The following is a 21,115-nucleotide window of genomic DNA, read 5'->3' on the forward strand; positions in this document are numbered from 1 at the left end:
CCAGCCAATCCCCCAGGAATGCCCAGCCTCCAGGCCCCCACAGAGTTGCTGGGCCTACAGCCCCAGCTTTGGACTGGTTTAATCTACTCCCTGTAGGAAACTCGGAACAGGAGGGAGCTTAGGGCCCTCCTCCAGGGTCAGGGACACTGACCCAGAGCTAAGCAGTCCTGCTGCCCCACTAAGGATCTCCACTCCTTATTGTGTCTTCACAGGGCAACCCTGGCAATGATGGTCCCCCGGGCCGAGACGGTCTCGCTGGTCACAAGGTACATCCATCTTTTCAGTATCACCTTTGCCTGCCCCAGACATCTCCAAACACTCCTCACGAGTTCTCATGTGGCCAGTACTGAGTGCCCCTTTTCCTCCCCTACAGGGAGAGCGCGGCTACCCTGGTAATCCTGGTGCTGTTGGTAACGCTGGCGCTCCTGGCCCTCATGGTGCTGTGGGTCCTGCTGGCAAGCCTGGAAACCGCGGGGAGCCGGTGAGTGAATGCATCAGGACCCTCCCTGCTCACTCCACGGCTGAGCTGGGCCCTCATCGGGTATCCTGGCTGCGGCTACGAGTAACCCTGTCTTTCGTCCTTCTGGTTAATAGGGTCCCGCTGGTTCAGTCGGTCCTGTTGGCCCCTTCGGTGCAAGAGGTCCTAGCGTAAGTATATCAGGAAGACTTTGTTGTTAACCAACATTTATCCAGAATAGCCATCCAGGCCCTTGAAAAATCCTCTTTGCTTTTATAGACTTGTCTTCTTAGCTCTGTTTCCTTCTCTCCACCTGGGTTCCAAGGAGTTGAGAAGATGCACTGGCAGCAATAGCGGCCAAGCTCGTATAGCCCTTTTACCTAAGGGATCTCATTATCAGACAAGGAGGTATATCCTGAGTCCAACAGCTCTACCCACTGTGTAACACTGCCTCTTTGCATTAGGGAGACTCCAGGGCTATTTATTCCCCAAGTCCATCCTAATTTCTTATTAAGACATTTCTCAACACCGTGGTGCTAGAACTATGTAGAGAGAAGTGAGAGCGGCCGGGGGAGCTGGAGGCTAGCCCTAGCTTCCTCCATCTTTCACACTTCTTCCTCTCTGTTGACCAGGGTCCCCAAGGTCCCCGAGGTGACAAGGGAGAACCTGGTGACAAGGGTCCCAGAGGCTTGAATGGTTTCAAAGGACACAATGGATTCCAAGGCCTTCCTGGCATATCTGTAAGTAGGAGCCTCTGCCCAGCCTGCTGACTTCATGGGCCTCTCCATACTGGGGTCCCCATCGCTGCTGGCCCCGACAGCCCAGCTCTTGGTCTTTTTGCCCTGCCCAGCCCAAGGCTTTCTCAGCCCAGGCAGCAGCCGTCAAAGCCAAGGACGAGCAATCATCTGCAAAGTGATTTGGAGCCTTGTCCCCCATTCAAAGAATCTCATGGCAGCTCCTAAGCCTGATCTTAAACTGAATTCCAGAAAAGACCCACTTCCTACTTTCCCCTTCAGACAATTGAAGGGGGACCTTGCTCATCATCCTTGTCTTGTTTTTAAATTTAAATGACTCCTGAATCCCTTTTCTTCCCATATAGGGCCAACATGGTGACCAAGGTGCTCCTGGTTCAGTTGGCCCTGCCGGCCCCAGGGTGAGTGAATTTGAGCAAAGGGCTCCCTCCTCTGGAGCCCAAGGGCAGTAGAATCCTCAGCCTTCTGCCAGGGCTCTAACCCTCTCTCAGGAGGAAGGTGGTCTCTGCCCTCAGCTGGTCCCTCGCTTCCCCTCCTCCTCCCAGCCATCAGTCCTCTCTTCTCTCTGTCAAGCCTTCCTCCAGAGGAGGAGGAAGGTGGTCTCTGTCCCTCTCTCTGTCCTTCCCTCTTCCCCTGGAATTCCCCCAGGCCCCTCTATCATTGCACATTTTTGGTCTCCTGCCAGCTGGTCACTGGGGACCATTCTCTCCTTTTTCCAGGGTCCTGCTGGTCCTTCTGGCCCTGCTGGTAAAGATGGTCGCCCTGGACATGCAGGTGCTGTTGGGCCTGCTGGTCTCCGTGGTTCTCAAGGCAGTCAAGGCCCCGCTGTAAGTGATTTTTGGACGCTGTAAGGGGAACAACACTGACCTGAGTTCACCTTCCTACAGGTCCAAGACATAACAGGCTAAGAGGTGGATGAAATGTCCATGCATCTTGACATGTTATGTCAGACTCATCAAGAGCAGAGCTGGAGAAAGTCCTTGAGCGTTATCTGGCCTGGCCCACCTTTAGGCAATTCAGGCAGCATTATTCCCATTTTAAAGATGAAACAATTGAGGCTGATCAAATGGTAGGAAGTGCCTACATCTCCTGACTCCAGGACATTTATTCCAACTCTTGGCAGTTTATGGAGACTCTGACCCTTGACCCTGAGATCTGAAACCTCTGATGACCTTCTCCATTGCATCTTCCTTGGTGGTTTTTTATTTCCCTTCATTTCCAGCCCTCTTGGTAGTAAGGTTTTTAATATGTCAGAAGTGTCCATGGATCTGGGAGATGCTATCAAGACACCTGGTGCTTCTTAGAGTGGGAAGATGTGGTTTGGTTTGCTCCCTATCCTGGAATATGCCATGATGGGGACCCTTTCCTCCTCCCTGACCTCTCCCCTCAACCTCCGCAGGGTCCTCCTGGTCCCCCTGGCCTGCCTGGTCCCCCTGGCCCAAGCGGCGGTGGCTATGACTTTGGTTATGAAGGTGATTTCTACCGGGCTGACCAGCCTCGCACTCAGCCTTCCCTCAGACCTAAGGACTATGAAGTGGATGCTACTCTGAAATCCCTCAACAACCAAATTGAGACCATCCTCAGCCCAGAAGGTTCCAAGAAGAACCCTGCTCGTACCTGCCGAGACCTGAGACTCAGCCACCCAGAATGGAGCAGTGGTATGTGGGCCCCAGAAGCTGCAACCCCCGCCCAGTCCCACTCCCTCCCCTACTCCTAGCTGGCGTGGAGAGGACAGGTGGAATAGTAGATGCAGGGTCACAGCCTGGCTCACCTCCCTGAATTCCCAGCAGCTGCTTCAGGCTTTGTCCCCGAGTGTCTAAGCATCTTTGGGGTGCTTAATTATGGCGCACCTTTGTAGGACACCCCCAGGCTTGTGGCTCCGCATGCCAGTCCCAGGAAGTCAGCATTACCCATATCAACCTGTCCATTGCATCACTGAGGAACCCAGGCCACACCATGGGCAGGGGCTGCCCCGAGGTCTCCCCTGACTCCCAGTCTATGGCTCTATCTGTGCCCTGGCCACCCAGATGTGCCACTGTCACCAGTGCGTGATTGAACCTTGCTGTGCTTTGCCCTATGACAGGATTCTACTGGATTGACCCCAACCAGGGCTGCACCATGGATGCCATCAAAGTGTTCTGCAACTTCTCCACTGGCGAGACCTGCATCCGAGCCCAGCCTGAGAACATCCCTGCCAAGGCCTGGTACAATAACAGAAATCCCCAGGTCAAGAAGCACGTGTGGTTTGGAGAGACGTTTAATGGTGGCACTCAGGTGAGACACTGCCCCACGGCCACTGAAGCTGGCCCCTTCTGTGTGCCAGGCTCTGGCACCCACACAAATCAAGCCTCATTCCAAGTGTGCCCATTCCAAGGTCTCAGGGAACACAGGAAGATGTGGTTTGGTTTGCTCCCTGTCCTGGAATATGCCATGATGGGGACCCTTTCCTCCTCCCTGACCTCTCCCCTCAACCTCCACAGGGTCCTCCTGGTCCCACTGGCCCAAGCATACAAGTGTCCCCTGGAGACACAGGCTCCTACGCAGATCAGTGTGGAGGGGGCTTGACCCACTTCATGTTTCTAATCAGCAGACTCCTGGCACTCTGAGGTGCCAGGGAGATGTGGGAGTCCCTCTTCTGAGACCCCTACCCCCTAGGCAGCACTCTGGGCCCACAGCAGTCTCTTTACCCTCCTCCCAAAGGCAGCCCTGCTCATGGTTACTAAGCCCCAGCAGACTCAGGAGGAGACCTCTATGGTCCATTCTTGGAAGAGTCCCTTCTGAGCCTTCACCTCCTCCCCCAGTCTCCTCCCTGCCCCCAAGCTGAGCGTGAGGGCCACTGCCATGAATCCATCTGAGTGGCATTGGACTGGTGCTTCTGGCCCTTAACCAGACTTCTTGCCTTGCTCTCTTAGTTTGAATACAACACAGAAGGTATAACCTCAAAGGATATGGCTACCCAGCTGGCCTTCATGCGCCTGCTGGCCAACCACGCCTCTCAGAACATCACCTACCACTGCAAGAACAGCGTGGCCTACATGGATGCTGAGAGTGGCTCTCTGAAGAAGGCAGTCATCCTGCAGGGTTCCAATGATGTGGAGCTCACAGCTGAAGGCAACAGCCGGTTCACGTTCACTGTGCTGGAGGATGGCTGCTCCGTAAGTAACCAGAAGAAGGCAGCACGTCCGGCAAGGCTGAGCCCATCCCAGGCTTGCCTTTGCCTTTTGTCTCCTGGGGTAGGAGAGTTAGAGCGAGTGTCTCTCCAACCCAGCTCCCCAGATGACGATGGGGCCCCAGGAGCAATGGCTCCCCTGGGATAGCCCCAAAAGTGGGGGCCTTAGACCCCGTGGCATCTGAGGAAATGTGGGGAGCCTTAAAAATTAAAAACAAAATAATGCTTAATTGAAAGAAATGCTGTTTTTTAGTTAGATGTCACTGAATAGAAAGACATCATTTCTCCCCATTCTGGTCACAGATCCCCCAGAATCTGCACCCTGACTCCCAGATTAGGTTAGGATTTTCCTACACATTAATCTCTGGGGACTCCAGATTAAGAACCCCTGCTACAGCAAAACATTTAGGGCATTGACTGCCATTGCAGAAAAAGCCCCCAGGCTGCTATTAGCTCTAAAACAGACCTAGAAAGTTCCTAGGAAGGAACCTACCCCATCTCTTATCCTCTGGCTTTTTTGGAGGGGGTGGGGCAGTTCTTAGGCATTATGCCTGCAGGCACTCCAGAAGCCCAGTGCTGACTTCCTCCTCCTCTTCTTGACACAGAGAAAGACCAATGAGTGGGGAAAGACTGTCATTGAGTACAAGACCAACAAACCCTCTCGCCTGCCCTTCCTCGACATCGCGCTTTTGGACATTGGTGACGCACACCAAGCATTCCGTGTGGACATTGGCCCAGTCTGTTTCAAATGAATGAACTCAAACTAAATTTAAGAAAATGAAAAGGAAAAAAAAAGACAACCCCAAAATGTTCTCTCTTTGCCATTCCTTCCTTTTTTGTACTGAAATCTGATCCTTTCTGTCTCTTCTGCTCATCTCCTGCTTAAACTCTGGGCAAAAGAGAAGGGTCAGGACCATTGGAGCACCGTGCAATGCAGTTTTAATACAGGTCCCCAACCCCCCCACCCTCCCCAAAGGACTTGGAAGTGTCTCAACATCCTAACACCTTGTTGTGGGAAAGGTCAACCTTTGTAAAGAACAGAAACCAAAAAAGAAAAGAAACAATAAAAACCATAAACGTTTGCACCACTTGTGGCCTCTGAGTATCTTCCACAGAGGGAACTTTAAAACCCCATCTTCCAAAGGTGTAACCTACCTCAAGCACCTGCATAAAGGTGCCCTCCCCATCCCTAGGTGCTGGACAGAGGGGCTCTTCTCCTCCCTCCAAACCCCAAGGTGCTAGTTATGCGTATGTTAGAGCGTGTTTACAATACTTGAAGAATGTTGGTGGTGCTAACAGACCCTGAAAGCCGCTCTCTGCACTGTTGCCCTGTCCTGCTCCAGCCAGCTTGGGGGAGGGGGGCAGCACCATCCATGCCCCTTTCCTGCTAAAGCAGGCAGCTCTTTCGCCCAGCTTTGTCCTCGTCTTGATGTTTCAGCACTCCTCCCCCTTTCCCAGGCTCACTCTCATCCTCATCAATGGGTCCAAAGAAGCCTCATTCTCAAGCAAGATAAGAAAATGAAATTGTGCCTATTTTGTATATGTGAGATGTTTAAATAAATTGTGGGAAAAAATGAAATAAAGCATGTCCAATGTTCCAAAAGAAAATACTGAATGAGTAAACTTCCTTGCTTCAGTGGCCTTGTAGATGAATGCACCTCTCTTGGTGCCTGGCACTAGACACTGCAGAATGGTGTGTGTCATCCCACACCCCTGGGCCTCCAGTGGACACCAGCCAATGGAGTCCAAGGATTGCTAGAGCAGTAGAGCCTCTGACTACAGAACCACCCCCCTAGAGCTGGACAGAGATCTAGGCCCAGGTACAGCTCCCAGTGTCCAGGGTGAGCTTTCCTCAGCATCAGGACAAAGAAGCTTGGCTTCCTTTCCTCAGACTCTGCTCCCTGGTCAAAGGATTGGGCCTTTGTGGGGGGGGGGGGATGACACAGTTAGGAAGAGGGGGCAGGGTCCAATAAATGCGACAATGTATAGGAGGCTCTTTTGAACCCTACAGTGGTACCAGAATGTCAGCTCTCATTATATTAATTGCAGACAGCAGAACTGTGCACCTGGCCCACTCTCCTGTGGCCCCTTGGACTGGCTAGCACGGGGGAACTATGGCAGCCCCAGGGCTTTTCTGCCTTGGAGCATTAGGTTGTGTCTCTGACACTCCAGGGATCTGGCCTGAGTCCAGGGTGAGTACATGCTTCACACCATCTGATGCCCCAGGGCTAAGTACAGTGAATGTCAAGCTGCCTGATAGACAACAGAGATGGGGGAAGGGGAAGGAAGCCAGGCCTGCTGACACAGAGGCCAGGATCCCCTGAAGAGTGTGAGAATGCAGACAGTCGCCTTCAGCCCTTTGGCTCTGCCCAAAGGTTCATCCTGAGGAGCAGGGCCAGGCAGTCCTTGGCACTAGCCTCAGGACTACGGAGAAGGCCCAACCTGATTTGTGAGCACAGGGCCTACAGAAACGTCCCTCATCCCCAAGCTCCAGAGAAGATTTCTCCTCATTCTCCAAGCCGCATCACCCCACTGCATCAAGTCAGGACAGGGCAAAGCTACAGCAAGTGTGCCTGCAGCCTGGAAGCCCCCCAGCTGGGCCCTCTCAACATGGCCACTGCTTGGAGCCCCTTTCTGACTCCATGCTCTAGGAGACTACACACAGAAAATGTGGTCCAGAACAGGCCTGTAGAAGCATATGAAATGCTAGGCCGCAGCCTGTGTGGGGCAGAGTGGGCTCAGTGCTATGGGCTACCAGCCAGGGCCACTCTCCCCACAGTCCTGGAAGTGCTGGAAGGGAGTGGGAGGGAAGTTGGGACAAAAGGGACAACTGGATGAAATCTGGGGAGCAGAGACTAACCATGTCTAGCTAAAGGACTGGCTCCTTGGCTCAGACAGCTGAATCTTCCCTGTGCCTGAGGCTCCTTCACAAGTGAGACTCTACTTACCACCCCCTGGAATCTGAGCGATTCCAAAGAAGTGTGTGTGTCTAGGGAAGATGAGAGAGCCCTCAATAGCAAAGCCTGCATGTCCCACACCCATAGCCCCTGCCTATGACCAGGAAACTCACAAAGGCTTCTTAGATCCTTCCTGGAAGGAGGGTGGCCAGTGAGATTCTGAGCTTAACAGATTCTTCCCAAGATTGCACTGAGTGATGGGAATTTCAGCATCCCCAGAAAGCCCAATTCTAGGGGAGGGGTATTGATCAGCACCTCTAATTCCACTCAAAGCAGCTTTGGCAGGTGCCCCTCCAGACTCACTCCAAGGGCATCTGGGATTTGAGACTTCAGGAGTCAACAAACCTGAAACTTTCAATAAGTAGCTGAAAAAACTGAGACTCAGAGAGGATCAAAACAGCCTTCCAGGCACAGAAAGACTCCGGGCCTGCTTACCCCCATTCTGGCCTGCCTTATTGTGATGACTCTTTAAAGGATCTCTGTGGGGGAGTATCTGCCTTTGACCTCAGGGACAAAGAAAGCAGGCAGGGAGAGGCAAATGCTCTCCCTACTCGTGGTGGGTGTTTTCATTTCCCACATTCCACAAACTATCCTGCCTGATTGGGTAGGACTTCCAGGAGTTTGGTTAGGTGACTAAGGGGGCTACAACCTGAGGGATGCCACTTTTCATCCCCTGCCAACATCTCTCCCCCTCACTCCTTGCACTTTCTCTGTGGGCACACGTACCACCTTAAATGCCAAGCCAGAATCAGGCCACAAAGACTAGCAGCCCTGGAAGGCACCTCAGAGGCCACTGGGTCCAATTGTTTTCATTTTGCACCTTCAGAGCAGCCTGGTCTCTTGACTATAGGCCCAGCCCTCTATCCACTGCATCACATAGAGAAGATTTTAGTCAGGACCATGGAGAGGGGACGCCCTAACCCTTCACTGATCTTTTCTCCCTAACCCTAACCAACTCCCTCCCCTAGCCAGCCACATAACACTCCTTCTCATCATGGCATGCCCTCTACTCACCTTCCACTCCTTCCCAGAGACGTGTCCCCCAAATCTCTGTGCAGGAAAGAGCGGTTTCACTGTATTAGATACAAGTGTAATAAAGAGCCAGCAGCAGAAATTCATTTACTGGCCCTACCACCACCATCACCACCACCTGCAACGGCCTCCAGGGTACAACCTCATTCTCCCCAGCTCCTGTGAGAACAGAGAATCTGGGTGAGTATAAACACTCTGGTGCATTTGGAGCCCTCATCTGAAAAAGTCCTTGGGGGGCAGGAAGATTCCAGACCAGGCCAAGGCTGCCTTGGCATTCTGAAAGGCGAGCAACTGGGACAGAGGGGTTGGGAGGCAAGCAGAAGAGCAGAAAACAGAATAATAGAGGCCACAGCAGAAGAAAAAACCAGAGGAGCGGAGGGAGCCAATAAATAGCCTCCACTCTCATGGGGCCATATGAGGCAAGATTCTCGGCTGAGGTTGGGGAAGGGGACCAACAGAAGGTTTGCAGAAGGGTGAGAGAAGGGAAAAGGAATAAGCATTCATATAGCACCTACTATGTGCTGGGAACTGTGCTAAGCATTTTACAAATGTTACTTTATTTAATACTCACAACACCTGGCAAAATAGGTTCTGGTATTATCACAGCTGAGAAAATGGAGGCAGGTTGTGACTTGCCCAGGGTCACACAGCCAGTAAGTATCTGAGGCTACATTTGAACTCTGGTCTTCCCAACTCCAGGCCCAGGGCTCTGTCCATTGTGCCTAGCTGGATGAAAAGGTTTGGAAAAGTTGGCTGTGGTAAGTAGAGTAGTGAATCACTTAGGGAGACATCAAAGGATTGCCTTGCTGCAGCGAGGGTGCAGTTGGGATTAGGTAACATACATCTGTAGTGGATCCAGTCAAGATGGTTTATATTTCTCTAGTTTCATTCAGCAGCACATGAATAGAATCAATGAAGGCAGATGGTAGAATAATTCAAGACTGGAACCTGAAAGAGACTCAAATGTAAAGTGTGGAGTCACCAAGGAGTCAAAATGGAAAAGGGAGAAGAGTGTGGATGGTGGTGATAGCCTGGGAAGAACTGAGGGACACAGAGTGAGGGGGCAGAAGGCAGAGGAAAGATGCAGTGATCAATGATTGGCATCAGATCAAAGAATTTCATAAGTAGGAAGTGGAACAGGTGGGTGTGATGGCAAGATCTTATGACCATGCCCCCACTGCCCCAACCCTCTCAAGTCCTTGTGCCTGAGACTTCAGGCATCAGCACAGAAAATGTCTATAGGAACACATTGGTGTTCAGACATCCATGAACGCTAGCCCATGGAGCTGCTCTGAACCATCCTGAAGAACCCTCCCCTGCCTCCTTTACTCTTTGTCTGTCCAAGATAGCTAGCTCTGTCCATGTAGAATGGGGACTCAGAGATCTCCCTGAGTGTCTCACTGCCTACAGAGAGCGTACCTCAGAAAAGTGAGAAGCGGATGCCCTCCTTGAGGTACCAGCAGCAGCTGTTGCCTTCCTGCATCCACAGCTCAGCTGCCCTGACACCCTGATTCTGGTCACAGTGTCAGTGGGTTAATAGGACTGTCTCTGTACTCGTGGGAGAGGACAAAGGCCCCACTCCTCAGCTCCAAGGGTACACGGCAGAATTTAAGAAACCAAATTTCACCAAATTCACAGAAAAAACTAAATCTGACTCCATGATCAGACGTGGAAACTTTTCAAGAGAAATGTATGGAATTTTAACACTATAACCTGAAATTATTCTGTAGGGAGAATACAAGAGAACAGCTGAAGAAAAAGAAAGTGGGCACACCCAGACTCTCCAATGAACTCAGATTTGAAAAGGATGTCAGAACAATGGAAGGAAGCCCAAGACCGAACACAAAGAAATGGCACAGCCTGGTCACAGCAGCATCAGGAAAACTAAAGGCCACTGGGGTCTGAAGGTGCCAACAAAAGCTTCAAGCCAAGAGAAAAACGGTCTTTGTGATCAGTAACTGGAGCAGGAGAAAGAACCAGGAAGGGCCAGGCCCCTTTTCAGGCCAAAGGTGCCACATGAAAGAAAGACCACAAAAGCTGAAATGCTCTCTCCTCTGGGTCTCTGCAGCTACTTCATTTCAGGAGGAATGGCCTTAACAAGCAGGAAGGCATTCAGAGGGAAGGAGAAGGCCCCTGCACATGGGACCGGGACGCCTCTGAATGGGCCAGCTCTGAGGCACAAGGAAAGAGATGGAGGGAATGTGGAAATCCTGGCACCTCCGATGGACCACAAAAGGAGGTGGTCTAGCGGCTAGCATGAGTGGGCAGACCAGCACCTCAGTGTCTCCTAGTCGACTCTGCACTGCCCACATCCTCTTGGACTCTGATGGAACCCAGTAGATATATTAGACAGCTAAAGCTAGGAGTATTGTATGCATTTCATGGAAGAGAAAACTGAGGCCCAGAATGGCTGAGTTTCAACAGGCCCAGAAGGTTTGGGGGTGGAACATGGCCAGACCCCTCAGGGGCCTCAGGGGCCTCCCCAGCTCACACAGTCAGTGAGCATGCTGCTCATCTGGCTGCCCAGCCTTCACCATGCCTTTGCACAACCAGCCTAAGCAAAGGTGCAGCAAGCCAGCTGTGCCCTCTGCCCTCTACCTGAAGTCTGAAGGTCTGGGCAGGGGTTGCTCACTCTGAGACTCTTTCTCCTTGACTGTCCCAAGACCTCAAGAGGGGCCCCTTCCTCTGATTGGGTGCTCTTCCAGTCCTTTGCTGTTCAGTCTTTCAGCTGTGTCCATCTCTTCATGATCCCATATGGGGTTTTCTTGGCAAAAATGCTGGAGTGGTTTGCCATTGCCTTCTCCAGTGAATTAAGGCAAACAAAGGTTAAGTGACTTGCCCAGGGTCACACAGCTAGTGTCTGAGGCTGAATTTAAACTCAGGTCTTCCTGACTCCAAGCCCAGTGCTCTGTGCACTATGATGCCACCTAGCTGCCCCTTCAGGTCCTACCCTCACCTGAATCCCAAGCTTATCACCCACTACATGGCATTTGACGACCGAAGTCCCTCCCCAGTTTGGCACACTGCTCTCCCTGCACCCAGCTCCCTTCCCCTCTCCAGGTTTACAGCACCCAGGAGCCTCCTCAGATTCCTCCCCTCCTTCAGAGATGCTCTCTCTCCTACATTCACACACACACACACACACACACACACACACACACACACACACAACATGGACATATGCACACAGAACTCACACATGCACAACACACACACCTCTCACACACTTCATATACACCCACTCCTACACACCTCACACACACTCCTGGTGATCTTATTGGCTCCCATGGTCCAATTATCTTCTTTATGCTAATGATTCTCAGATTGATTTATCTAGCTATGACTTCTCTCCCCCACATTCACTCTGGAACTTCCAACTGCTTTCTGGAAATCTCAAAATTAGATGCCCCATCATCAACCTGTCCAAAAGCAAAATCATTTTCTCCCACTCCTCCCCTCTTCCTACCTTCCCATTACTGTAGAGGGTACCTCCATCCTTCCAGTCCCCCAGATTCACAATCCAGGTGGCATCTCCAACTCTCCTTGACCTCACCCCATGTCCCTTTTGTTGTCTCTCAGGGCCACTTCTTTACTGGGGCCTCGGAGGATACATGCACCATCATCCCACTTCTTTGTTACACACCTTCACAAGGTCAACCTGGGTTCTGTCCAGCCCTCTTAATTACTCCCCCAAATAAAGATCTGGACAGGGGCTTTCACTGGGGCAGAGTGTTTGCCATTGGACTCCACTGATGCAGAAAGGCAGCTCACCACACTCAGACCAACATTTAAACCAATGCTTACAGACAAGCTAAGAATAGTGCTTAGCACAGCTTTAGGTATTTAGTAGGTGCTTAATAAGTGCTGATTGATTAAGAGCTGTGAATTCCTAGCACTCTTTACCCCTTCTCATCTGTCCCAGCACCATAAGTTTAAGGACTGAGGGCCATTGTGAAACCTGCTTGCTCCCGCTATAGAAGGAAGCAACTATTTCTTTCACTTTCTTTCTTTTACTCGAATCTTTTTTTTTACAAGATTACTAATATGAAAATGTTTTACATGATTGCACACATATAACCTATATCTGACTGCTTACCATCTCAGGAAGGGGGAGGGGAGGGAAGGGATAGGATTTGGAACTCAAAATTTTAAATAATTTTTTTTAATGGAAAGAAAAAAAAAAGAAGGGAGCAGTGATGATACTGTCCAGACTGGCTGGGGGTGGAGGGAAAACGTCATTCACTGGCTTCCCGATGACCTCAGTGCTAGGAATCAAAATAACAGGCTTGCTCCACTCCTGTCCCGAGGATAAAAAGGTACATAACCTTGGGAGATAACAAGCCTGTGGGCAACTGAATACTCCACTGCATGTAAAGAACTGCCCCAGGGACAGTGGCAAGTCATAAAGGAATGGGACCTCCCCTTTCACAAACAGAGTCTGGTTTGTCCAGATAGTTTCCCCTAGCAAATGGTTTTACAACTGCATTCCGCCTCTCTCACTGAAAGCCAAAGGAATCAGTGCACAGAAGGTGAAGAAGGGCAAAGTCTCCACTGGACTCCTTCTTCCCACTTGCCACACATCCCCAAAGGTGTGACTGTTCAGAAGATTCAATCCATCTATGCATCAAAGGACAGGACCATTCAAGGAAAGCCTATAGCACCCTTTGAATTTTTAATCATTTGTGTGCTAATTAATGAATATGGCCTTTCGGTGACTCCAGGCTCAGAATTCCTGGTGGACAGCCTGAAGGGACCTGACAGGTATCTAATCCAATCCTCAGTTTATGGAGTAGAGACTGAGGCCCAGCAAAGGGAACTGCCCAAAGTCATAGATTTGAACCACGTGCCTTCCATGGCATGATGGGACTTCACTGAAAACATTTTTACTGTCATACTCTGATATACACCATCCCCAGAAACCTTCCCTTTACAGAACCATCTGTCAGTGTTAGCAACACCCTGCATCCATAAAACAGCTAGAAGGCACAGTGGGTAGAACCCTGGACTCGGAGTCAGCAAGACCTGAGTTCAAGTCCAGCCTTACAGACTTATTATGTGACCCTTGACCAGTCACTTCACCTCTTTCTGCCTCAGTTTCCCTATTTGTAAAACAGGGATAATAATTTCACCCATGTCCCAGGGTTGACGTGAGAAGCAAATGAGAGATTACAGTGTTTTGGGAACCTTAAAGCACCCTATGAATGCCAATCATTAACAAAACCAACTCCCCCAAGTATACACACCCACCCACACACATTATACAGAAATGGGAGGTATGCTTTATCTGTCCTCTGCAATCACTATGAATTGTGCTATGAATATTATTTCCATATCATTGTTATAGTCATGAGTTCATCAATCAACACACATTTACTTGTTTACTGATTATTATATTTCCAGTAGCTTCTGCTGGGCTGGGTATGGGACACCCAAGCACAAATGACGGGGTAGTTGGGGGCTTGTGTTTAGATGCTTGTACTTGGACCCCAATTTCTCCCTAGCCTCAGTGTTTCACTGTCCCTGACAGTTTCTCCCCAGCCCAAGGACCCTGTGCTTAGCAATTACTCATGAGTGGGCAGTTCCAAACAGCACCTAAAGGATTTATTAGTTTAAACTGGCTTTGCACTGGGTCATAAAGACATTCTTACCCACTACTATACTATCCTACCGCCCTACCTTATTATCTACATCCTGGGCTCCTCATTAACCGTATTCTAGACTTAAGACATATGTACACTCCCTACATCTACATTGTCTAACAAGACACTGATTGGTGGCAGACTGGACAACTCTCAGTTACCCTGAACTCTAGTTGACTTAGTGACGTAGCAGGCCTAAAACCACACATGTGGCCCCCACTTGTGGGCTTTTCCTAATGAACTCTGGGTAAAACTCCTATGCAGTAGGTACAAGAAGTACATGTGCTTTTAAGAACTGACCACTCCTTAATCACTCCCTAAGCCCACCCTGAATCCCCTAGTTAGCATATTTCGCACATGTTTTATTGTATTTTATCCTATATAAACTTTAACTGTACCTCTCTAAGGTTGCAGGATCCTTTAAGAATCCTTGCCCACTGAAAAGCATAACAATAAACTTTGCCACCTTGGCTTAAAGAATGCTTGAGTCTGTGAATTCATTCCAGATGACCCATGTACTTCAGTCTTTGAGGGGTCACAACCTCTCAACCTCTCAGCCCGCAACACAAAAACGAAACAGTTCTTACCCTCAGAGAGCTTACATTCTATCAGGGGAGACAATGTAGATATAAGTGTCTTGGGGAGACAATGTGCATATAAGCTTAATGGGAACAGGGAAGAAAAAGGAAAATGTAGTGACTTTTCTTAGGGTGGAAGAGAGTGTTTGTAGTGAGTTGGAAAAGAGCTTGAGATCAGAGAAATGCAAATCAAAACAACTCTGAGGTACCACATCACACCTATTAGATTGGCCAACATGACAAAACAGGGCAATGATAAATGTTGGAGAAGATGTGGGAAAATTGGAACACTAATGCATTGTTTGTGGAGTTGTGAACTGATCCAACCATTCTGGAGAGCAATTTGGAACTATGCCCATAGGGTTATAAAAATATGCATACCCTTTGACCCAGCAATAGCACTATCCCAAAGAGATCATACAAATCCCACATGTACAAAAATATTCACAGCAGCTCTTTTTGTGGGCACAAAGAATTGGAAATTGAGAGGACGCCCATCAATTGGGGAATGGCGGAGCAAGCTGTGGTATATGAATGTAATGGAATACTATCGTGCTATGGGAAATGAACAAGCTGACTTCAGAAAAACCTGGAAAGACTTATATGGTCTGATGGTGAGTGAAGTGAACAGAACCAAGAGAACATTGTACACAGTAACAACCACGTTGTGTAATGACTAACTTTGACAGACTTAGCTCCTCTCAGCAATGCAAGGATCTAAGACATCTCCAAAGGCCTCGTGATGGAAAATGAAATCCACATCCGAAGAAAGAACTACGGAATTTGAATGCAGATCGAAGAATACTATGCTATTTTTTCCCCTCCTGTTGAGTTTTGTTTCCTTTTTCTGCTGCTTCCTTCCATTGTTCTAATTCTTCCTTACAACATGACTAATGTGAAAATGTTTAATAGGAATTTATATGTATAGCCTATATCAGATTGTGTGCCGTCTTGGGGAGGGTGGTGGGGAGGAAGGGGGAGAAAAATTTTTAACTCAAAAGCATATGGAAGTGATTGTTGATAAATCAAAATTAATTAATTAAAAAAAAACCAAGGCAATTGTGGGCATCATGTTTTACAAAATCTCTTTGCCTGACAAAATGGATCTGGGCAAGAATGTGAGAGGATCTTAGGATCTGAGCATTATAATGATGAGCTCTTCTAAGAGAGATTCTTGTGATCTTTTGACTTTATTTGGCTCTTTAATCTTAAGATACTTCTATTACCTTAAAAAAGATCACTTGATTACATCTGTGCCTTAGGGGGGAAAAAAACAACTAATGAATGACTCCAAAAAAGTAAGACATACATTTTTGGAAATGTGAGAATTTGTTTTGCTTGTTTTGACTGTTATGGTTATCTTTTTCTTTTCTTTTTTTTTCTAATGCAAAAGATATGAAGGAGGCAGAGAGAAAATAAATAGGCATTAATTGAAATAAAAGTTAATTAAAAAAAAAGAGCTCGATCTCCAATAGATAAGGAAAAACTGGAGATAAGGGAGAAAGGGAATGATTGTGAGGACAGTCTGCCAGAAGAAACTGGAGAGGATCTAGGGTACGTGGGCTGGGGGGAGGGTTGGCCTTGGTCAAGAGGGTGTCGTCTTCACCAGAAATCATGGTCAAGGAAAAGAAAAAGAAGGACGGTGTCACTGGGCTGAGGGATGATGACAGATTATAAAAAGGGGAAAAAGAAGTACAAATTCTTCTCAGTGAAGGGTGGAGTGAGGTCTTTAGCTGTGGAGAGACAGGGGCCATATCTTCTCACAGAAGACTTCCTATGTTTCTCAGAATTACTTTGTCATTAATATTATATAATTGGAAAGGCAACGATTATAACCACTTCCTAAAGTTGAACCAATGTCAGCTAATCACAGACCTTCTTCTGCACATTTAAAACAGGTCCGTGTTCTCCCCCATGTCATTCTTGGCTTCTGGATCTGCTAAGAAAGATGTCTTTGGGTCTTGGGGCTTCCTTACTATGGCAACTATGAAGGTATTTTCATTGGCTCTTTTGTCTTTTTTTCCACCTACAAGCCATGCTGTCGGCATCAAGAGCAGTTTTAATCACTCAGTGACTTAAGTACAATCCTCACGCTCTTCAATCACAACTTGATTCCTGCTGGTTAAAATAAAATAAATTTCATTCTTTGTGATGTTTCTTAGTGTGAAGTTTATCCATCATGTCTGGCCTGGCAAGGTCTTTTCTTGAGCCTCTGAAACAGATGTCACCACATAAACTATGATTATTTTCATGACAACCCTTTTGAAAAAGTTATGAGCACAGCACTGCACGGTGACCAACTGTCTCCTGCAATGTTTACTGTTGCCTTGTGCATACAATAAGACAATTCAAACAACGTCTGTATTTGCTTCTCTACCCAAGCATCCTGCCCTGAACCTGGCAAAATGCAGGTGCTTAAAAAATGCTATTTGAGCGACTGATCCTCACTGAGGCAGGCGGTGAAACGGCTAGAGCACTAGGCCTGGATTCAGAAAGATTCAAAATCAAATCCAGTCTTAGGCACTTACCAGCCCTGTGACCCCAAGAAAGTCATTTAACTTGTTTGCCTCAGTTTCCTCAAGTGGAAAATGGGGATAACAGCAGAACCTCCCTCCTAGGGCTCTTGTGAGGATCAGCTGAGTTATTTATGAGATGCGTAGATAGTCAGGGCTTAATAAATGCTTGTTTTCTTGCTTTTTACTTATATCTCCCCATGTAACCCAAGGCACATTAGCTTTTCCGGCTGCCTGGTCAGACTGATGACTACTCCTGGACTTTGTAATCCCCTAAACCCTCCAGATCTTATTCAAACTTTTCTTGGTGGTACTTCCCTGATCTTGTATTTGGGAAGTTGATTTTTTTTTATTTTTTACCCAAGGGTAAGAGTTTACCTTTACCTCTATTGATTTTCTTGTTCCATTCAGCCCAGTGCTTAAGCCTACAAAAGGCCATCGTAATTCTTTTATACCAAAGTTCCAGATTTGACTAGTGTTACGTGAATTTCTTAGTCAAACCTAGGAAGTGCCATGGCTTCTGGCTTCGACGAGGAAGTCTGTCATCCTCCACTCAGGGAGGGATCTGCTTCCCTGAAAGGATCGCCTTTCCCTTATCATCTGGGTCGGCAACATTCCTCATACAGTGGATGCTCCATGGCCTTCTCAGTCCACTGGTTCTTGGACTCCGTTTTTGGATGTTTTTTTGCAACATGTTCACCCTGTGAGTCATGAGCACCCAGATGTGGTCTTCTCAGTCACCCTAGGGTCACTGAACCTGGGTGAGCAGAGGTAAAAAACGGGCACAACTTTGAGTTCAAAACCTATTTCATTCAATGGAAATCAACACACATAATATGTACCTCTCTTCTAGTTAACACGGTACCTTCTGGTCTACTGCTGTGTTCTCCATATCTGGTCTGACTTGGGGCAGGCCCTAAGTAATATATGTCAAGTGAGGGGTAGAGTGGTATGTCTGGGAGGGGATGCAGGGCTATCTCTCCTAGAATGCTGGGTTCAGGTGTTCAAAGGACAGAAAGTACAGAAAGGCCTTTGCCTAAGAAACAAAAGAGTGAGAACAGGAACTTCTGGCATCCAAGAAAAAACCTGAAGGGCTGAACCCAACCTTGAATAGAGACCAGATCTGCCAGTGGGGAAAATAAACACCACCCTAGTGTCAAAGAAAAAGCACAGAGTCTGAGTTCCAACAGGCCCAACCAAAAAGATGAAGTTTTTGGAAGACCAGAATAACTGAAAAACATCCTGACTGGATCAAGCCAAGGTAGGACAGTTCTCTATTTGTACAAAAATATTTACAGCAGCTTTTCTTGTGGTAGCAAAGAACTGGAAATTGAAGGAATGCCCATCAATTGGGGAATGGCTGAACACGCTGTACATGATTGTGATGGAATACTACCGTGCTATGAGAAATGACGAGCAGGATGCTCTCAGAAAAACCTGGAAAGACCTACATGAACTGATGTAAAGTGAAATGAGCAGACCCAGGAGAACATCGTATACAATAACAGCAATGTTGCATCATGACCAACTGTGAAAGAATGAGTCAAGACAATTCCGAAGGACTCATGTCAAAAAATGTTATCCAGACTAACATTGACAGACTTAGCCTTCTCAGCAATTCAAGGATTTCCAAAGGTCTCATGATGGAAAATGCTATCCACAACCAAAGAAAGACCTATAGAGTTTGAATGCAGATCAAAGCATACTATTTGCTATTTTTTTCTTTTTTTTTTTGTTTTCTCTTTCTTGTAGTTCCTCTTATTGTTTCTAATTCTTCCTTACAACATCACTAATGTGAAAATATGTTTAATAGGAATATTATATATGTTTAATAGGAATAATAGGAAATCTGTATAGCCTGTATCAGATGCATGCTGCCTTGGGAAGGGGGGGCGGAGAAAAACTTAAAACTCAAAAGCTTATGGAGAGGGGCAGTTAGGTGGCGCAGTGCATAGAGCACAGGCTCTGAAGTCAGAGGACCTAAGTTCAAATCTGGCCACAGACCAAACACTTGACACTTACTAGCTGTGTGATCCTGGGCAAGTCACTTAACCCTAATTGCCTTTAAAAATAAAAAAGCTTATGGAAATGATTGTTGATAAATCAAAATAAATTTAAAAAAATTTTTTAATGTAAGCCCCTTGAGGGCAGGTACTGTCTCTCTTTTGTATTTGTACTGAGCATTTATTCAAGTTCCTGGCACATATTAAGTGCTTAATAAATGCTTTTTTCCATTAAAAAAAATGTTATCCACCTCCACAGAAAAGAGTGATGGGGTCTGAATGCAGATCAAAGAATACTACTCACTTTCTGTATTTTTTCAGCATTTGGGTCTTTTTTGTCTACTTTCGTTTACAACATGACTAATATGAAAATGTTTTGCATGATTGTACATGTATAACTTATAGCAAATTGCTTGCCATCTCAGGGAAGAGGGAGAAGAGGGAGGGAATCTGGAACTCAAAATTTTTAAAAATAAATGTTTAAAACTGTTTTTACATGCAATTAGGAAAATAATATTATTTTAAAAAAAGACAGAGAGGAAAAAGGGATAGTCCTCCCTCACCCCTCCCTATCCCTTCCCCCCTCCCATTGCCTTGGTACCTTTTTCATCTCCAACATGCCTGGTTCTGAGGTAGGAGAAAGACCCTCTGTTGCCTTCCCTTAATTGGACCAGCCTTCAACATGACAAGGATTCCTAGGCTAGGATAAAGCTGGAGGTTGCCTGCAGGGAGCTCTGGGACAGGTGTGAAGGAGTTGGACACTAAAAAAAAAAAAGGGAGAGGAGAGCCCTTAAATCAGTAGGAGGAGGGCATATTATCCAGATCCTCTGCCTCTCCCCATTTATTCTCCTCAGTTTGTCACAAGGTCACCTGACTCAATATATTCCTCTCAAAAATTCTAAGCCCTCACCTTTTTTATCACCTGAGTCAAGAATCGTTGGAATTACAGCCCAGCCCAGCCCAGAGGCTCTCATCATTTCATAGCTTATTGATTCTATCCTGGAAAGGAAGTAGCGCACGAAGGAACTCTGTCCCTAAAGATTGGAGTCAAGGCCCTGTTTTTACTTCACCTTTACAACAGAGTGAGTGGATGCATCTGGATCCATACACAGGTTCCTGGCTGCCCAGAACACCCCTGGGATGCCAGTCTATCCTCCACAGAGCTGCCAAAGTGATTGCCCATCAGTGCAGATCTGACTACATCATTTCCTTTTCCAATAAATGCCAGTGGCCTCTAGTTGCCTCTGGGATGAAACAAACTCTAGACCACACACAGACACACACCACCACTCACACACACACTACTCACACACACACACAAAACCACTCATACTCATACACACACACATACCCCATCACTCATACATACACACACAAAACCACTCATACACACACACACACTACTCACACAAAACCACTCATACAAACCCACACTCCCACCCTTCACACATACCACCACCCACACACACACCACCACTCACACATATCACACACATACACAAAACCACTCATACTCATACAAGCACATACTCCCACCCTTCACTCATACCATACTCCCACACACACACCATCACTCATACATACACATACAAAACCACTCATACACACACCCTTCACACATACCACCGCACACACACACTACTCATACAAACACACACTCACACACACACACACACAAAACCACTCATACTCACACTCACTCACCCCCCACCCCCGGGAACCCTAGGAGTGAGGACTGTGCACGGGGCTGTGTGACACAGGGGCTGCCCCTCTTGGCCAGGCCGCGAGCTACAGTTCAGGTGGGAAGGGCACGGGGGCCTAGCTTTCAGGGTACCACCGCCCATTGTTCAGGATGCTCCTCCCCCCCAAAACTCCTCGACTCTCCCTCCCCGCTCCCCGCTAAGACCCGCACTTGGCCCACGCTGGGGCTCGGACCCGGGGCCGACTTGGCCGATTCAGAGGCTGTCCGCCGGCCAAGGAGGCACCAAAGCTCCCCCCCGGGAGGGCGGGGCTGG

The 21,115-nt window shown here is 47.9% G+C and overlaps 1 protein-coding gene across 1 annotated transcript in view; it reads left to right on the forward strand.

Annotated features, from left to right (window-relative positions):
• Positions 1-5,986, forward strand: part of COL1A2 (collagen type I alpha 2 chain) — a 32,585-nt gene extending 26,599 nt beyond the window's left edge. The window contains exons 43-52 of the mRNA XM_078153844.1: positions 213-266; positions 374-481; positions 595-648; positions 1,090-1,197; positions 1,557-1,610; positions 1,929-2,036; positions 2,609-2,867; positions 3,293-3,483; positions 4,122-4,364; positions 4,984-5,986. Of these exons, the coding sequence (XP_078009970.1) occupies positions 213-266; positions 374-481; positions 595-648; positions 1,090-1,197; positions 1,557-1,610; positions 1,929-2,036; positions 2,609-2,867; positions 3,293-3,483; positions 4,122-4,364; positions 4,984-5,130 (1,326 nt within the window). The 3' untranslated portion in view covers positions 5,131-5,986. The remainder of the gene's footprint in view (positions 1-212; positions 267-373; positions 482-594; positions 649-1,089; positions 1,198-1,556; positions 1,611-1,928; positions 2,037-2,608; positions 2,868-3,292; positions 3,484-4,121; positions 4,365-4,983) is intronic.
• The last annotated feature ends 15,129 nt before the right edge of the window (positions 5,987-21,115 follow it).

Source organism: Phascolarctos cinereus, unplaced genomic scaffold (genome assembly GCF_003287225.1).
Source record: "Phascolarctos cinereus isolate Bilbo 61053 unplaced genomic scaffold, phaCin_HiC Scaffold_1;HRSCAF=81, whole genome shotgun sequence".
In the NCBI taxonomy this organism is placed as follows: Eukaryota; Metazoa; Chordata; class Mammalia; order Diprotodontia; family Phascolarctidae; genus Phascolarctos; species Phascolarctos cinereus.